This window comes from Grammomys surdaster, unplaced genomic scaffold (genome assembly GCF_004785775.1).
Source record: "Grammomys surdaster isolate TR1022 unplaced genomic scaffold, NIH_TR_1.0 953, whole genome shotgun sequence".
NCBI classification, from domain to species: Eukaryota; Metazoa; Chordata; class Mammalia; order Rodentia; family Muridae; genus Grammomys; species Grammomys surdaster.
The window spans coordinates 80,963-100,464 of NW_021605372.1; the positions used below are offsets into that span (position 1 = coordinate 80,963).

The 19,502-nt window shown below is 46.3% G+C and overlaps 1 protein-coding gene across 1 annotated transcript in view; it reads left to right on the top strand.

Moving 5' to 3' along the window:
* The window catches only part of Adck1 (aarF domain containing kinase 1), a 76,111-nt gene extending 65,922 nt beyond the window's left edge, over positions 1–10,189 (top strand). Inside the window, exons 6-9 of the mRNA XM_028782997.1 lie at positions 2,695–2,844; positions 4,003–4,200; positions 6,551–6,744; positions 8,534–10,189. Coding sequence (XP_028638830.1) covers positions 2,695–2,844; positions 4,003–4,200; positions 6,551–6,744; positions 8,534–8,705 — 714 coding nt within the window. The 3' untranslated portion in view covers positions 8,706–10,189. The remainder of the gene's footprint in view (positions 1–2,694; positions 2,845–4,002; positions 4,201–6,550; positions 6,745–8,533) is intronic.
* The last annotated feature ends 9,313 nt before the right edge of the window (positions 10,190–19,502 follow it).

Genomic DNA, 19,502 nt, shown 5'->3' on the forward strand with positions numbered 1-19,502 from the left:
AGAAGACCATGACATTTTATAATATTGTTCATTATTGTGTATTTCTTTTTTTTTTTTATAAGGGAAAATTCATTTATTTCAGAAAGATAAAGTTAACAATTAGTGTTCAAAAGGATTATTGATTAATACAGAATCTTCTATGGACCCTGAACATGGATGTGAGTGCATTTCAGAGATCTGTTCTTTGTCCCATCGTTAATGGCCACATACAACATTCATACTTTTTGAGACCAATACACTGGGATTATAATCTTAAATGTTATGTCTCAATATAGGAGATTAAGCAAGTAATGTGTTTAACATAGTTAAAATGACTCTATATGGAATCAATAGGTTATTAACAGTAGCTAACATGTTTGACAAGCTGCAACCTCCTTGTATCTTTATGTAAATAAAATGCTTTACCGAAAATGGACATTTTGAAATTTGTTTTTAGCAATTGTTAAATAGAAATTCAATTTCTAGGGTAAAATACTCAAGCAAAAGTGGATATAAGATATTACAATTAGAATCCAAAAATTAATGTTTACGATAAAAATGAATGAAAAATTGTGTGTTCAGAATCGAATATATTGCTTCAGAAGGTCTGGGAATTTTGCATTTTCATTAACTACAATAGGAGTAAAGAAAATATTTACAAGTAACTATGATTTTAGAAGAGATTGAAAGCAATCTTTTAAAGGGATTCATTTATATGCAGCTCATTTGGAGACTTTAAAGTGTGACTCCCTAGCCTTAGCAGTTTAAAGAAAACAGAAAAAGGAAGTTTTATCCTAGATGATGGTCCATGATCATCTCAGTGAGTGCCATAGAGTTTATAGTACGTGCTATGCTACATGATGCATGACATGTGATCTATAACCCTTCCATAATTCTTTTTTTTTTATTGGATGTTTTATTTACATTTCATATGTTATCCCCTTACCCCATCCCCCACCCACCAGGGAACCCCCCATCCCCTTACCCCTCCTCCTTCTTCTCTGTGGATGTAACCCCCACCTACCCCCCCCTACTCCCACTTTCCCACCCTCAAAATTCCCACCCCCTGGGGCGTCCAGCCTTCATGAGGTCAAGGATCTCATCTTCCACCTGTGTGGAGGAGTTAGAGTGAGGACTGAAGGAGCTGAAAGGGTTTGTGGCACCATGAGGAGAGCAACAATACCAACCAACCACAGCTCCCAGGGTCCTAACCACCAGCCTGGGAGCACTTATGGAGGGATCCAGGGCTGTGTGGAGCTTTTACAAGTGAATGCATGCATAACAGAGCCAGTCTATAGCACATCAATTACACCTCAATAAAGCCATTTAATAAAACAGAGCCAGTCCCTGCTGTCCTAGGAGTTTATGATAGTGAACCAGATGGTCATTTGTCAAATAATCACGCTAGTAATTGCTAGTGCTGTAAAAGACAAAAAAAAAAAAGTACCTTCTAGGAGTGTGTGTGTGTGTGTGTGTGTGTATGTGTGTCAAGAGTACTTTTCCCACCCTGGATAGGATGGAAGGGGGTGTGGACCTGGAGATGGGGTGATGGTGGGAAGGCTTGTGGCAGCAGGAATGGTTTGCAACAAAAAGCCTGAGGTAGGAAGGCACAGGGATTGTTGGAACACACACACACATATACACACACACAAACACATATATACACACACACATATACACACATACAGAGAGAGAGAGAGAGAGAGAGAGAGAGAGAGAGAGAGAGAGAGATTGGGAAAGAACAGGGAGAGAGGAGAGATCTTATGTCATAAGACTTATGGACTGAGGAAGACTGTTAATCTTGAAGCCCCCTCACCATGAGCCCTGGCTCCTTCCTCCTCACTCTTGTTCATTTGTTAATGACCACAAGGTTCAACTGAGGCTAGAAGAAACACAAGGACAGTTGGTGTCCTGGGGCATCTACCTTGTGGTTGAACATATCTTTATCCCTTGCATGTCCATCGACAGATTATCTGGGGGCCCAGGTCTGGTTCTATTCAGCAGCTGCTCCCAAGCAAGGAAGAGGCTTTTAGCTTTAATAAAACAGAGTAGAGATAAGAAGGCTGCCTTGGCAGGGCTCGAAGGACTGACAGGATGATTTAAATGGCCTCTCCAGTGTCTTTCTTCTGCACAGACATCATAAATCAGATTAGCATTGGGCTCTGGGGAGTGGGGAGAGGGGAGCAGGTACTGGACTCTGGGTCTGTCTAAGACTGGCTTGGCAGCAGGGCAGTTCCAGAGGAGAGACATTGTGTTCATCACCTGTTCCTAACCTGGCCCTGTTCTTCGAAGGAGTGGGTGGGATTGTTCCCATCACCCACTCTCTCACCTTTGGGAAAGAGTGAAGAGGGGCTGATAAAAGAGCAGAGAGGAGACAGATGTGGGCAGGGCAGTGAGGGAGGTGAAGACTGACTGACAGCCATCAGGAAATGGAGACACAGCCAATCTTCTCCCTTGTGTGCAGGAAATCACCCTGAGAACTCAGAAGACACTCATGGCTAGGGCTGTCCCAACATGTCTGAGCTCCAAGGGGTTCTGATATGTGCTTGGATTAGAGCTGAGCTTCTCTCTTGGATGTGAGGACTCCATCCTCTCCTATGCTCAGGCCCGATGGCTCCTGTCATCTCTTGAGCGTGACTAGATTACAGGTATGAGAAAAGCTTCTGGAGCACGTGTGGGCAGGGCAGAACTCCCACCGGGTCACTTCTCTTTCAGATCTCCTGCCACCTGGGCAAGATGTACAGTGAGATGATCTTTGTCAATGGCTTCGTGCACTGTGACCCCCACCCAGGCAATGTGCTGGTGCGGAAGCGTCCTGACACGGGCAAGGCTGAGATTGTCCTTTTGGACCATGGGCTTTACCAGGTAGGAGAAAATTTTCCTCCTTCCTCGGTTGGAGCCCACTGATGTCCTCCAGAAAGCCTGCAGCTTGGAGGCAGATGGCTGAGATAGCAGGGGAAGGTCACCTTGCTCACACTGGCTTGGTGTCTTAGTCAGGGTTTGATTGCTGTGAGCAGACACCATGACCAAGGCAACTCTTATAAGGACGACATTTAATTGGGGCTGGCTTACAGGTTCAGAGGTTCAGTTCATTATCATCAAGGCAGGAACATGGCAGCATCCAGGCAGGCATGGTGCAGGAGGAGCTGAGAGTTCTACATCTTTATCTGAAGACTGTTAGCAGAATATTCAATTCTGGGCAGCTGGGATGAGGGTCTTAAAGCCCACACCCTCAGTGACATACCTACTCCAACAAGACCACACCTACTAAAAGTACCACTACTTGGGCTGAGCATATACAAACCATCACACCTGGGTATGGTAGATGAAGTCCAGAGGCTTCTTCTCTCTTGGACTCAAAGGCAGTGATAGCAGAGGGGAGGCCCGGAGACCTGTGGGAGAGCTTTGCAGGAGGTGGGGATTTTGTTCTACCCCATCAGTCACTGTTGAGGTAGAGGACTGCATCTGTGTTTGATGGAGGCTAGTGAAGTATCCTATACCTAAAAAGGAGGTGACAATATAGATTTTGGAGGGGAGTTAGCAGTCTTTGCCAGTTAGGACCAAGGTTTGCCAGTTCAGGCTGAGTAACCCTAGTTCAAAACCTCTACACTCCCGGCACTTGAAGCTTCTGAGCATTATGGCACCACATAAAATTCTGTGCCACATAACTTTGTTTCATGCACAAAATCGCTAAATACATTTGTATAAAACTACCTTTGGGCCACGTGTGTAAAGCATGTATGAAACAAATGGATTTTATGCTTAGATGTGTGATCCAGCCCCAAGATATTATGTATATGCAAATCTGAGAAAAAGAGACTGAAATCTAGAGCATTTCTGGTCCCAGAAATTTCAGATTTATGATACTCAAGCTCTCTTAACTTTGAACTTGGGCCCTTGTCATGGCTGACTGTTGGGAAACTATGAGCTTCTTATCTCCCATGTAGTGGTCAGCACTAGCCTGGGGCTCAGGCCTTGGTCCAAGAGAGACCCGGTTGCTATCTGTGTTGCTCATGGCTACAGGTGCTGACGGAGGAGTTCCGCCTGGACTACTGCCATCTGTGGCAGTCTCTGATCTGGACCGACATGGACAGGGTGAAACAGTACAGCCAGCGACTGGGAGCTGCAGACCTCTATCCACTGTTTGCCTGTATGCTGACAGCCCGGTCCTGGGACTCAGTCAAACGGGGCATTGGGCAAGCTCCAGTCTCTGCCACTGAGGTAGGTGACCCTCTCCCAGATGCCTGCTGACTTCTTCCAACCCAATGTCTAAGGTTCATGATTGGTGGGCCATGTGTCTCTGTATTAGAGCCATCTAGGGTGAGCAGTAGGGAGGAGAGCAGAAACTATGGCACTGGGGTGAGGAAGGCAGGGGAAGGATAGCCTATCTATGTCCTGGGACCTTACCATCCTGGAGTAGAGATAAGGCTGTGGGCTTAAAAATCCCAGAAAATCCCAGACCCCAATAGTCTGGTGAGATGCCAGGCTTCCTCCAGCACCTCCCAGAGGCTGTCATACTCCTATAGCCCCTGCACTTCCTCTGCCCACTGAGCACAGTTCACTTTGTCTGGGTCCTCTCTGGCTTCATGACAGGGAGAGCCTTCACATCCTCTCCATATGCAAACAGCCCTATCCAAGTGAAGGAGCATCTTTACTTTTCCTACTTCATTCATGGACTTTTACTGTCTAGACTGGATACAGACTTTAGGGAACTGCTCCTCCCCATATTCCTGTCCATGTCTGTCTGCCAAGGATCATGGGAGTTTATTTATTTGTTTCTCAATGCTGGGCAGACTCAGGCCCCACTCAGGCCTCTGCTCACTGGAGTTAGAGATGAGGTCCTACTCATGATGTTGGAAAGCCTGGGTGCTGCTTCCAGGACCCTGTCTTTCTGGTTCTGTGGCCTTGAGTGTTTGTATCACCCAAGGACCTCAGGGTCATTCTCTGCAAGCTGCTTTACCACAGGTACTTCTAGCAAAGACTGGATCCAGAGTCTTAATGTCTTAAAGAACCTATCTCTCGCCGGGCAGTGGTGGCGCACGCCTTTAATCCCAGCACTTGGGAGGCAGAGGCAGGAGGATTTCTGAGTTCGAAGCCAGCCTGGTCTACAGAGTGAGTTCCAGGACAGCCAGGACTACACAGAGAAACCCTGTCTCGAAAAAAAAAAACAAAAATAAAAAAAAAAGAAAAAGAAAGAACCTATCTCTCACCAGTTATTGGCTCTGTTTTCCTTCAGTGGACATAGTTCTCCAGAAGGCCTAGTGACAGCGATGAACACTTGCTGTTCCGGGCTCTACAGCCTTAAAGTGCATCCTAGAAGAGGGGCAGTCTAGGGATGATAGGAGCTATGCTTTCTGTCTTACAGTCAGTGCATGCAAAGTGCCTACTCACAGTTCCCGTAGTTCATTCATTCAATAAACATTTGCTTTAGCTGGCCCCTGAGCATGTTTCAAGGATCCTGTGTCCAACAGACAAGACAGGCCTTTTGTGTAATTTACACTTTGGTTGAGAGAGACAGACAGTAAACAATTGAGCCAACAGGTAAGTGGGATAATTGCAGGTTACAGATACCTCTGGGGAGGGGAGGGTCTGAGGGGAAGTCAAATAAGATGATGAGAGGAAGGGGTTGGGAGGCTGCCTGGTATAGAGATCTGGGGTACTGGTTGACATTTGAGCTGAGGTGTGAAGGACCCGGAAAACACCACTGTCAGGAGCGCCTGATGATCCACTGTTGGCACACTAACCCCACTAATGCCCAGGGCAAAAGAATTTGGTGTGGCCTAGAGGGTGATGAGACTCATTGAACCCCACACAGGGCTTTATGTGCTGTGGAAAGAGGTGTAGACTCAGCTACCGGGAGGAAGTGAAGCCCTTGGCAAGCTAATGAGCAAGAGATTCCAAGACCTGTTGGTTTAAGGGGTTTCTGTTGACTGAGGTGCAGTGAGCCAGTCACCAAGGAAGGGAATAAATGCTCAGAACCACTGCTGGCTGAGAATGAACAGGATACCAGTAGCCTGGGGCTATCAAATAGCCTGAAGAACATGACCCAAAGGGCAGATAAACAGAATTGACATGGCTTTAACATAGGAGAGGGGGGGCTGGCTATTGGACACACACCCACCATCAGGACCCAGGCAGTAGTAGACCACAGGGGGTAGTAGATCTGATGTGGTACAAGGCTTGGCTGGGACCTAGGTGTTCTGTCCATGGACTGTACTGGGCTGGGTTTAGTTAGCTGGTAGTGCTTCTTCCAGGCCTGGCTTGAAGTTGATGTCCAATAAAGAAGCCCTGGAGCGCCCTTTGACTTTTCTTAGTGTACACTAGTGCTGTTTCCAGGGCTTGCCTGAGAGCTACACTGGGACCTCCCATCTGAGTGGTCAGGCCCCAGGGCCCCAGTGCTTTTCTTTTCTTTGGGGTGCTGGGTTCTCTACAGGGTGCCAAGGCAGCTGTGCTAAAAGCTCCTACCTGGAGCATATATTTGTTTCCTCTTGGTCACAGGCTACCCACACTCCTGGCACCCTGATCTTCATGTGCTATATCAACCATTCTCATGTCCCCTTGCTGCTGTTAGGACTCAGAGATTCGCAATAATGCGGCCTGCTACCTGCCTGAGATCAGCCAGCTCCTTAACCATGTGCCTCGCCAGATGCTGCTCATCCTGAAGACCAATGATCTCCTCCGCAGCATTGAGACCACCCTGGGCACGCGCTCCAGCGCCAGCTCCTTCCTCAACATGTCTCGGTGTTGTATCAGGGCACTGGCTGAGTGAGTATGCAGTTCCAGGGACTATCCCATAGGCTCTGCTTTCCCTACCGTTCAATCTTTAGGACCCCATCTTGGCTTCTCCAGCTCTAGATCTCTCTTCAGGGAATCTTAGGGGCAAAATGAGTTGCAGTAACAGCAGATGCCTTGAGACAGTGTCTTTGGGTGGCCTAGAATGCCCATGCTTTGCCAGATGATAGCATCTGGGACTCATTTGCCAAGTCCAGCTTTCCAGATGATTCTTTCCCCTGAGAAAGTTTGAAGTTGATATCTGAGTATCTCAGCCTATCCAGCTGTCCCCTAGACTTGTGATCAGGAAGCCCCAGTAAGACCCTCTTTCTTACTGACCCTGTCCTTGGCTCCTAGGACCAGCCTAGGCAGTGAACCCATTGCTTCTTATCCTGGAGATGTGGCTGTGACTTGGGAAGGTGTGGCTACTAGGCTATCTCAGGGTCACAGATCTTTCTAGATGCCTTAGTACTCTTGAGGCAAATATGATAACGAGAACCATACTTCTTCAGCAAGAGTGTAAAGGATCAATCTCTAGGCATCCAGTTGAGTACAGTGAATACATGAGAAAGGCTATGCTCTAGCAGAATGTTCTTACCCCAGAGAGGAGGCCTAGCTTGTGGTCACATCCCAGCCTGTCTGTCCTGGGGAAGGAATAGCTCATTCTAGGAAGCTAACAGATTTGGCCACATAGATCATGTATTTACTAGCAAATATGAGATTGGATTCCAGCAAAAACCTCTGACCAATAAAGGGCAGAGTGTGATTTATCTTTTCTTGAGGGCTGAGGAAGGCAAGTCTTAAATAGTAAAAGGTCTTGGGTTTAGGACTCAGTGGGTCTTAGATATAGATTACTTTTTGGGGTAAGAGATTCTTTTGAAAAGTTATTACCCCCATAGACAGATAAACAGGTCAGCAGGAGCATGGCAGGGGCTCTAAGGAGAGTTCAGGTCTGTGTTGCACACTTGGAGGCCTTTCCTACAGGTTTAAGAGGAAGAGGGAGGCCTTACACCATATGGTTGACCAGTACTCCACAGCTGGGACCTATCTAGGTTGTCCCTGATTATCAGGCCACAGGGGTTTGGGTTGGGAGGGCCACATTTCCTGAAAGGATGTGTGACCATGAGGATGTGAGGGAAGAGGGATTCATTGAATTGAGGATGTCTTGGAAACTGGTAACCTGGGTTTATAGACTTCCTTGGGGAAATGAGAATTCTGGATTCTGCAAATCTCCTGAGATCCAGATATCTGGGAGTCTATTAGGTGGCTGCAGATTCACAATAGGCGGCTTGTCATTTCTTTTTCAGTAGCTGTGTATGGTAGAGAGAGAGAAACTTCTGTGGCTTGATTAGCTCCTGGCCCCAAACCTAACAAGAGGCCATTATCATGAATCCCAGTTTGTACCATGTCTTGTTTTAGGTACAGAGAGACTGAGCTGGGTTGACAAAGTGCTCAGCCTCCCCAGTCACCTGACCTCAGAGGATTTGTATCCTCAGGAACATTTTTGCAGTGGAAAGAGAAACCACAAAATGCTCTACCGGGTGTGGGGATCAGAGCCTGATGCATTATTATTTTACTGCTTTGAAAATCTTCTTTGGGATATTTGAGTCCCTCTGGCCCTTGATTGGGCAGTGGTGTGGTTGGGTAACCAAGTGGTCTCCGGGATCAGGGAGCTCGCGAGTTGGCCTTGCCACCTGCCATCTTTGATTTTTCTCCATGGTTCTGAGCTGGGGATTCTCACTTGTTTCTTTTTTCCCCTCCTTCTTTCTCACCCCTCCTCTAGGCACAGGAAGAGGGATGCTGGCTCATTCTTCAGAAGGACCCAGATATCTTTCAGTGAGGCCTTTAGCCTCTGGCAGATCAACCTTCATGAACTTCTGCTTCGAGTGAAGGCCTTGAGGCTAGCTTGCTGGGTCTCAGCTCTCCTACGCTGGCTGACTCGGGCTCCACACTGAATGTGACTGCCATTCCCTGCCCCTTCCTAGTGTCTTTCCACACCTCATTCTTTCCTTCACGCTGGGACTACCCACTAACCCATGTCTGCCTAGGGTTGGCCTGTGGTCCCAGGGTGGTCACCCATGGCACCATCCAGCTCTGCCACAGGAGCCCCTGCCTTTTGGTGGCCTTGTCTTGGGGTCCTAGAATGTACTGAAGAGTGAGTTTCTTTCCTCTAGGGTGGGGATAAAGCAACCTCCCTCTTGTCTCCTGTATGTGCCATTGGCTTGGTCATCCCTAGTTTTATGAGGATTGTCAGAATGGACCAACCACATGTGCCACAGGGGCATGTTTAACTTGTAGTTAATAAGTGGGGTCTCAGAACTTGCTGAGAACACACTTCATATTTTTGCCATATCACTCCCAAAGGTGTCCCACCTCAGTGAGGAAGGTTCCATCTGAGAGTGAACAATACAGCTGTAGGTTCATGCTGTCATGGTGGCACCTTCAGTGTTATATATATTGTTTATCGTAATAAACCTTTTCAAGGTTTCAGGGACTGTTCCTTCTGACTCTATGGCTCCATTTAGACTTTCAGTTGCTCTTGCTAGCTGCTCCCTTGGGAAACCCCTAGGTTTCTCAAAGAGGACTAGGAGATCGAAGTTTGGTTTAGTTATAGAATTTATTTGCTAGGTTGGGATCAAATCCTCAAGGTTGCCACAGTACACTTAAACACCATGTACCCAGAGACCTTGCCTCTCGAAGCCATGTAGGCTATAAGACTCCTGTTGCCACAGGGCCACATCCTGCTTCTTGGAGATGTCTCCTGCCTTCTACATCATAGACCTTGGTTGGCGCCCAAAGCTTGGAACTACAGGCAGAGCTGGGTCCCTACTTGTTTCCTATGACTGGGGTACCTGTCTCACTCAAGCGGCCAGGTCAGAACTTGCCCTCTGGTTCTCAGTCAGTGACCTGAGTCTCAGGTCTAGGATTGTACTAGGTCCTTCCAGGTCTTTAGAGACACCAGTCTTCCTGATGAGACCACAGTCACCATGGCTGTACCCATTCTGACACATCCATGTCACCTCATCAAATTTTGTCTCTAGTCTGTTTCCCCACCAGCATTCATATCTCCCAAGCCCATCGTTTGCTCCTGTGTGTCTGGAGGGTCTGGGGGTCCCTGAGACCCACATATGGAAGACCCTACTTCCATGATCATCCATGCTTGCAGTTGGATAACTATTTGATCAGAAAATCTGAACCTCATTTCCTTTCTCTCTGTTAATGATAGAAGCAGATTTTCTAGTGAGCAGAGACTATTTGCATTCTTTTATTTTCTGAAAGAAGTAATTGTTCTTGGTGACCAGTTGGATGTACCCAGGGACCTAGGAGAGTAATTCACGAGCTCTGTTATTAATCACAAGGATACATGCTGCATATTCTATTTTATGGTGTTTTTTACAGCCACTGACATAAATATAAATGTCCTTTCTGTATAAGATAATGGTCTCTTTTCACTTTGGGTGTAATGGTTGGCTTGCTCTGGGATTTAAAACATCAGCATGTTGCCTCTAGGCCTGATACCTATAACAGTTTCCAGGCATAGGAAAGGTAAAAACAGATTTGGAAGTACAAGGAAGTTTAAAAATCTAGGAGTAGGATGATACCTATGAGTGGCTTCCCACAGTACTGTAGACAGACTGTGCGTGCTCCTTGAGTTGTCTTGTGTGCTTGAGCAGAGTGCCCATACGTACCCAGTACACGACACCCTGGCCTTTGAGTGGTGCTCTGTAAGCATACACATATTGAGAGTCTTGGGAGACTTTGTGGTTTTTGGGGAGTTTGAACTCATTTTGAGAAGCTGCATATGCATCTACTGGCTCACAGGAGGTGCTTCAAGGATGGCCAGGTTAATATCCACAGTGTATCTTTTCTATAGCAAGATCCAAGCTGGCCAGCCACTGCAGGCTATTGGGGCCTTCTTGCTACTGCACAGGGATACCCTAGAAAGACAGAGCTGCTCTAAGAGGCCCTCAAACAGATTCTGAGTAGGGGAGCTGATGGGAGACTTGTGGCAGCTCTTAGTGTGGGCACCTGTGGGAAGGGTGATGAGAGTGGCAACTGCGTCTGGAACAAGAGATGGGGCTCGAACCAAGATGTGACCTGCAAGTTCAGAACCAGCAGAATGAATAAAACCAGAGTGTGATGCATTCCTAACAGTGAGGACATGGGCCGAATTGGCCACATTGGCCATATGGGAGGGTCCATATTTAACAGGAGAGCTTGAACACCAGATGACCAGGTGCTACTCTTCCTGCTTAGTGAACTGAGGGAGGCCCCTGCAGCCATGTTTGGCAACTCACTGCCTCTGCTGCCCTCTCCTCACATTTTCTTCCTTTCCTTTTCCTTCTGTTCCATTCCTGCCTCCTTCCTCTCTGCCCCACTCTAGGGCTCAGGCTGTCTTTAGCTGATGGAAGCAGTGCTCAGTCTTGAGAAGAGGCAGGGGGAGCCTTGGGCTGCCACTGTTTTCCAGGGTCACTGCCTTCTAGTCAGGCCTGGCTGCTCCTAGAGATGCTATGGCAGCCCAGCACCAGCCTGCCTCCCCTCTGTGCTCAGTTGCTGTCACAGGCCAAGGCTGCAGGGATCACAAGCATTTCCCTCCAGCTCTGTCTGTTTCTGTGTGCAGAGCTCTGATATTTTTTCCCATTTTCCTCTCTCCTGGGGAAGGATCAGGCCGCTGAGACCAGCACAGTGGTGGGTGTTCTGCCCCCCACCTCTGAGCTCTTCTTTTCCAGTTCCTCTCTGCTCCTCATCCCTGCACCATGCGTGATCTTTCTATAGATTTTCCTGTGTAAACCAGCCACTTGGGGTCCTATTAAATCTTGAATTTTGCCTGTGTGAGCCTGGGTGGGGCCCAAGATACTTCCCTAGTAATCAGCCACCATGGAATTGTAATCTTACCTTAACCAAGGACCACATTGCATTGCAAAAATTCAGAGTAGTGGTTTTGGGGGGGTGTGCCCAGGACAGCCACCTGTCCATTACCTGGGAACTTGTTAGACATATAGACTCTCAGGACCCCATCCAGACTCACTGAACCAAACCGTGGCCTGAGGCAACCAGTTGCTTTAATAATTCTTCCAGGGTATTCTGATGCATGCTTACTTCTCTGGTTCCACCTCGCTGACTCTCAGTGCTTCCTGCATAGCAGAACCTCCTGAGAGCCTCATGCACCTGAGATTCTGAGTAAATTGATGTGAACACAGGCCAAGTGCTTCCCCAAATTTGTTAATTTTTTTATTCTGAAATAATTTTAGATTTCCAGCAACCCACCACCTTCGCCTTCTCCAATGGCAACATCTCACATGGCCTGGCTGCCTTGATTCATTAGATGGTCATTCACTTCAGTACAGTGTTAGTAACCCAAGTACAGGTGGTACCGGCCCAGCCAGATTCCTGCTGGGGTCCTCCCTGTGCTCTGGAGCCTGTCTAGACTATGATAATGTTTCATTATCCCAACTCCTCAGAGTCCTTTGATCTGTAACAGCCCAGTCTCTCGAATCCTTTTGTATTCTGAGACTTTGACTCTTAGGAAGAGTACTGGCTAGGGACTTCATAGAGTGGCTCTGTTTAGTGTTTGCTTTTTCAGGACTAGACTTTATTGAAGGTTTTTGATTAGGGGCTCACAAGGAAACATACACCCTTTATCCCATCCTACCATGGGAATACAATGCTAATGTAACAGGGCTCTCTGAAGCTCCTGAGCTGGGGTTGGGACCCCTGCTTTAGTCTCGAATAGATTCTTCTGGAGAAGGAAGACATAGCTTATGAATTCTTCGTCTCTGGGCACCAGGCAGACATGCTTTCAAATCAAAAAGTTTTCAAGAAATAAAATCCACAGATTAACAGTAACACAGTTACAAGATAATCAAATGGTATTACAGTGTTAATGTTTTACATTAGCCACAAGTTAACTCTTTAACCATTCCTGACTGTACTGTCCAGTGAACATAGCATTGTCAGATCCCTAAACATTAATCACCTTCCTCCCCAAGAGGCAGACTTAGTGCTGGAAGTTTGGCTGTGCAGGCATATTGACAGTTTTAGAATGGAATGACTTGAGAGCTTCATAAGGCCAACTGGACTGGACCTGGTAGCCACTTCTTAGTGCTTGCCACGCTAGCAGGGGTAAATGAAAGTCTTACCTGGGCTGTGGCCAGCTGTCTCAAGATCGCCTGGTCATGAGTGATGGAGGCTACTGGTGGGTATCATCACTCCTGGTTGATGATAGAGAGAGAGGGTCAGAGGGATGCTAGCAGCAGACACTATGTTCTCTTAAAGACAGACATTGGGTGGACAAGAAGCCCTTCACCAAGCTAAAAAACGGGCCAAAGCAAGGGATCTGTTTCTGCCCTCGTAGAGCTTCTAGAAGGCACAGATCAGATGTCGGGGCTATTTAGTCTGTTACTACTCCTTCCCTGCCCAAAGGAAGCATGTGCACACCAGTTGCCTATAAATATCCACAGACTGTAGCTGGACCCACCAAATCAGATGTGTAAGGTAGTACTGAAGGGTAAGGGTAAGAGCGAGGGCAGGAGTTGGCCCAAGTTCAAATCTGATTTCCATGTATTTACCCTATATTGCCAATATGATCGTGGGCAAGTCAATCAGGCTCTCTGGGCCACTATTTCTCAGTTAGAGAAGTGGAGCTATAGCTGGGTGTATGTGTAGTGGTGGGACAGACGTCTAATCCTAGCTCAAGGGAGGTAGGTCTCTGATTTTGATGCCAGCCTGGTCTACAGAGTGAGTTTTCAGACAGCCAGGGCTACACAAAAAATCCCTGCTTCAACAAAACAAAGCAGAACAGAGGAGTGGAGAAAATAATGCATACCTCTTATAATTACTGAGACAGTCAGATTATGTAAATGACAGAGCATCCTTGGAGAAGAAAGCCACCCATTAAATCCCCAATACATAATTACTATTAATCACTTCTTCTAGAAAAGGATGTGGGTATGGGTCCCGGTGCCTACCTGGCTGTTTATAACTATCAGTAACTTCAGTCTCCGAAGATCCAATGCCTTCTTCTGCCTTCTTCTGACCTCCATGGCCACTAGGCACACTGTGGTACACTTATATACATGCAAGCAAAACATGTCTAACTATGTCACTCATAGAATATATCAAAAAATGTGAATACATAGATTAAAAGCTGAGATCTTGCATTCCCAGCTCATGACATGAGTGTTGAAGCGGGGGAATCTTAGGAAAGTGGCACAATTTTTTCTTTAGAAAATGTTAAAAACAAAACCGAAAACCACTCATGATTTATATGTGCTGCCTCTTCTTTCAACATGGGAGGCTGGTTTGTGGTTTGGGATGTCTGGATCTGTAGCAGCTATTTTATGACCTTAAGACAATTGAGCACAATATGTTATTTTATTGGCATATTGCTATGGACTGAATTATGTCCCTCCTTCTGATTCTTAAGTTGAACCCTCAACCTCAGCATGACTATTTGATAGTAGGGCCTTTAAGGGACTAACTCAATCTAAACAAAATGCTAAAGGTTTTAATCCTACAGGGCTTGTATCCTAACAAGATGAGGAAGAGATGTCACAGTTCCCAGAGGGGATGTGAGATGGTGAGATGGCAGCTATTCACAGGAAGAGGGAGATCACTGGACCCCAACAGTGCTTCCTCTTGCTGGACTTCCAACATTCAGAAATCAATACATTGTTTGAAGCAACAAGTCTATGGCAGCTAGACATGGCAGCCTCAACAAATATAGGCACTAACCATTCTCTGCCAAATGCTGGGCAGCCTCATGTCAGAACCCTGTGCCTGTTAGACCAATACTGCACTATGAACTCAGAGATTTAAAGTAAAGCTCATTACACAGGTCATGCAAGGGAGAAGGACTCCCCTGGGAAAGGGCTCAGGTTCCATCTGGAATGGGACCTGTTACAAGAAACAGCAAGGTGGTTGGTTTTTATTTTGCTGTGGTTGGGACCATGGCTATTTATGAGAGTGGACACAGGACATATATCTGTTATATAAAATGGGATGAGGAGGCTTTTAGAGGCTTTTAGGAGAACCCCATGCCTGTTACTCAGATGTCCCTAAGCTTATGGTTTGTGGTTGGCTTCAGGAGATCCTTGTTTGAACTCAAACATCCTGCAGATTGTATTAGGTGTGGCTGATTTGTTTAGCAGCTATAATGAATTCCCATGAACTTAGGAGTGGCATACACATCATAGCTTCAGTTTCTCCTGGTTCCAGATGCCAGAAGCCTGAAACCAGACATTGGTCAGGAGTAGAGAATGAAGGGACTGTGTTACTTGGTTTTTTATGGTCATGAAGGCTGTCTGCATCCCCTGCATGTGGTTCTATCACTCCAACCTTGCCTCTGTTACCATGTTTCTCCTCTGATCCTCCATTTTTCCCCAGAAAGACTGTTATAATGAATACTGAAGCCATCTGACTAGCCCAGAATAATCTCCCTCTGTCAAACTTCATAGAATTGCATCCACAAAGTGCTCTGACCATTTGTGGTCACCTTTGAGGACATTACCAAGAGCAGTAATACTCTAACTTCCACAGTACTGGTAACTGATAGTGCTAAGCTAGTGTTCTTCCCAGTGGGAGACTTAGCAGTCAATAGAAACTTTTTTTAAAGCAATACAGATAATAATAACAGCTAATACTGAGCAATGATCACATGTTCCCTCTGTGTGCATCCATCTTTGTGACAACTCTACATAGTCTAGGAGGCGCCACTGTCAGCTTTGGACAGATGGACACACTGCACAGAAGGTGTATGTCACTGTGGAGGACAGCCAGGAACCAGTAGTGGAGATAGCCTCTGAACTGGGGTGGTCCACAGCCTGGACTTGGGCTCAGCCCTTGGTTGCTTGACATTCCTTTGATTTTCTGTTTTCCTCCACTGGAGTACACAGCTTGATCTGAGTTTAATCCTTTCCAGGCTGCTGGAGGTGAAGCCCTATCTTCTTTCCAAAGTGTCCGCAGGATGGGGATACTGGGCACTTATCTGTGTGAGGGTACCCCTTGAGTGTTATTTCTCACCTATGCATTGGGCCCTTGGAAGCCAGGCCACTTGGAACACTGCAGGCCAGGATACACCCTTTCCTGGAACTTCTCAAAAGGAGAGTTAGTATCAGAAGTGCAATTATTTTTTTTTAGGACTAGAAGTAGTTGTGATTTTTTTAATTCTTTCCCTCCATCCTAAGAGGGGTAACCAGAATGTGAAGCAATAAGGAGGGAAACCACATCCATTCAGGAGGCTTGAAGGATCTGAGTGAGTTCTGCCTTAGAGTAGTTCTGATCCCTTGAGTAGCCTCTGGTCCTTCCTCCTTTGGCCTGACTTCTAGTCTCTGGTAGTGGCCAGCATCACCAGCATGTGTCAGGCAGCAGAGGTCAGCCTAGTTTTCTTAGTTCTCTTGCCACTGAGTCTCTGAGCTGCAGCTTTCTTGCTGTGGCATGGCAGCTGCTGTCCCCAGGTGATCTTCTTGACAGGTTGTAGTGACTGTGAACAGAGCTGCCGAAGGCAACAAGGGAAAGCTATGCTCTAAACCCGGTGGAGTGCAGCTCAGCCCTGGCAGCTTGTCTCCCAGGAGCCCTGCTGCTTTCACAGATACCCATCTTTACAAGAGCACTGGCTCCTGCTTAAGCCGTGGAGGTAGACACAACCACGCCCTGGCCACCGATGGCTTCTATTATCAGTGATGGTTCCAAGCGGACTCTATTGGGAGCTGTGGAGAATGACCACTTCCCATGGCCCCCAGCTCCAGTAGCTAATCCTGGGTCCTCCAATTCCTGCAGGCCAGATCCTGCCTTTAGTTTTCAAGTATATGAATCCAACAACTGCAGCCTGCCAACCTCACTCTGACACTCTGTTATTCTATATAAGTTACTTTAAGTTGGTTATTTGTTTTTGGAGGGAAGAAGTCCTGATTGTTTTCCTAGGGGGCCTAGATCTGGTAATAGAGAAGTCGAAAGGCGAACCCCTGTACATGGATAGAACATGAATCCACAGGCTGAGCATGCTGCAGAGAGCTGAGCAAGAGCACACAGTTAAGTGGCCACACATTCTTACTGTCATTTCTGCTGCCGAAGGTAAGAGTCCTGGCTATGGAATGAGTGTTTTATATACCATTTGTGACCCTTGTCGAGTTAGATGCCAGCTTTGTATGCTGGCTATGTCTCTTTTTCTCTAACAACCCAGGTTGTGGGGGAGGGAGTTAGAACAGGCTATTTGGCTTAATTTTTCCTATTGATTTTGCTTGCTGTTGTCTACACAGGTGATCCCCAGAGACTGGCAGTAGCTGGTTCCTTAATCACTGCATTATTTGATACAGACATCCTTGGGAATGGTTAGAACAAGGACAGACCCACGGGTATTCTTTGCTCTACTGCTGTGGACGAGGCTGGCTAGTTCATAGGACTTAGCTGAACCCCATGTGAGTGTGGGAACTGGAGTTGTGTGTGGGCTGCCTCCCACCATTCCTCAGTCCATAATGTCTGATTGAGTTTAGTCAAACCCACTGGAGAGTTGTTACCTGTGTGCCTGTGCCATTGTTTAGAAATCCATAAAAGGTCTGTGTTGGCCTTCCTAGATAGTAGTAGGCTCACCCCAGATCCATGACCAGACTCTGCTTTTCAGGCAGGTTCAAGCCTCTTTCTCCCTGCTTTCATGATGAGTCTTGAAAGACGAGACCTGCCTTCTGTGGGGACTTCTCTAGACTACCATGCCCCTTCTGACCTGTCCTGTCTCAGTCCTTCTGACACTCTTCTCAATTCCAGTCACTTACCCCTCAGTTGTTCCTGAAATTGTTGTCCCTAGACAACAAGACACATGATGGTTTTCTCTCAGTCCCTTCTACCCCAAGATAGTAGAGGCAAAAGCTCATTTACATGTGACTGCCTACACTTGTCTAGGCCTCAGTGCCTGTGTCCTGATTGGGAGAAGTCAGGTTAGTTAGAGGTGATGCTGCCTTGAAGGTCTGGAGCTTTGGATGAGAATTGGCTTTGGCTCTTGTTGGAGGGAGTTCTAGTAGGTGGGTCTTAGAATATCAAGAAAGAAAGGAATATTGACCAATAGTTCCTGTTGGCACCCCCCTACCAGGAAGGAGGCCTTGAGATCATCTCTGTGGGACCAGAATATCTCAGAATTTCATTATAATCAAAGGGCATGCATGCATTCACTGGCTTGGTGTTCTAGTAGCCATTTACATAAATGCCAGGGCCAGGTCTCAGGCTTTGTCTCCTCTTGACATGCACATCATACACCCTGCAACCCCCCACCCCCAGACAGGGCCCTTTTCTATCTCTTTTTTACCCACCAACTCTACATTAGCTCTCTATCCCCTTACCATGTGGTTCAGAACTGGTATCCCTGTGGTCTCTTTGCCTCATGAATTGTTCTTCCTTATCTCTATCCCTCTCCCCATCAAATTGCCCAGTGACCCATAGGTTGCTATAAGTCATAATTCCCTACTTGCCTGTAGGCAGAGAGCCCCAAACGTATTTGTTTGAGAATTCTTGCAAAGACCTGTTTACTTAAAATTAAATACTCTTGACTATTTTCAGAATCATTTGACCTTTCTGTTAATGCTTTGCCTAATTATTTTTTTCATTTTAAAGATTTTTATGGCTAATTCATGAAAGATCATTTGACTTAATTTTATATTTCTAATAAGTATTTATTACATGTACAGATTTGGTGAATGATTACCTTGTGTTCTTATGGATATATTTTTCTAGGTTACCTTACTTCCATTAACTTTAAAGATAACCAATATTGTACCTAAAGACACTTTCCAGAGAAATATTGCTGCCCTAGCAGTAAATACCTAGGACATTAATTATAATCAATTTTTATGCTCAGTTTCATAAAATCACACTTAACTCTAAGGTCACATTAATTTCCAAAGGGGGGAATTAGTATCATCATTGAATTTTGTGGTTCATACCAAAAATTAGAGGCCCCCAAAATGATGATTCTTATGTGTAATACAGCAAATTTGTTAGCTCTTCTTATAGTGACTGGGATAGAGTGTGTACATTGCAACAGCTCTAAGAAAGTTGATAGAGATGGAGGAAGGAGATGACCTTAAGATTCATACAAAGGCATGGATGGCATGAAATAGACTACTAGCATTGTCTTGGGCTCTAAAACAGATATGACAAATCTCAGCATGGTGCTGCCCCTTTCCATTATGGCCCATGATGACTCCAGAGACAGATACCTGCCTGCATCCTTTCTTCAAAACTGGAATGTGGCCCAGAACCCTTTCTAACACAACATGCCAAGTCCTTGCTATGACTGGAGCAGGGTGGTACTTTTGCTCAGTTGAGGCTTGTTTAACTCATAGCCTTTCTTTACTGCAGATAGACAGAGTTAGGGCTCTCAAAAATGAAGGGACAATGACCTGATTAACTTCTCTACTGTGCCAGAACACTCCTGTCTTTCTGTGATGAGGGAGTTACTGTCTATAAACTAGAGACTGTTGTCATCAATGCTACGTGGCTGTGTCTTCTGGAGGGAGTTTACTCTTTTGAGGTGTGAGGAGCTATCTGCCCTGTCTAGTTTTATGTCCCCTTGAAACAAGCCAGAGTCATTTTTGAAGAGGAAGCCTCAGTTGAGAAAATACCCCTATCAGATTGACCTGTGGGCAAGACTGAAGTACATTTTTTTTGATTGATGATTGGGATATCAAAGACCCTGCTGACTGTTGGTGCTTTCGTCCCTGGTCCTGGGGTATATAAGAAGGAACACACTAGTAAGCAGGGCCCCT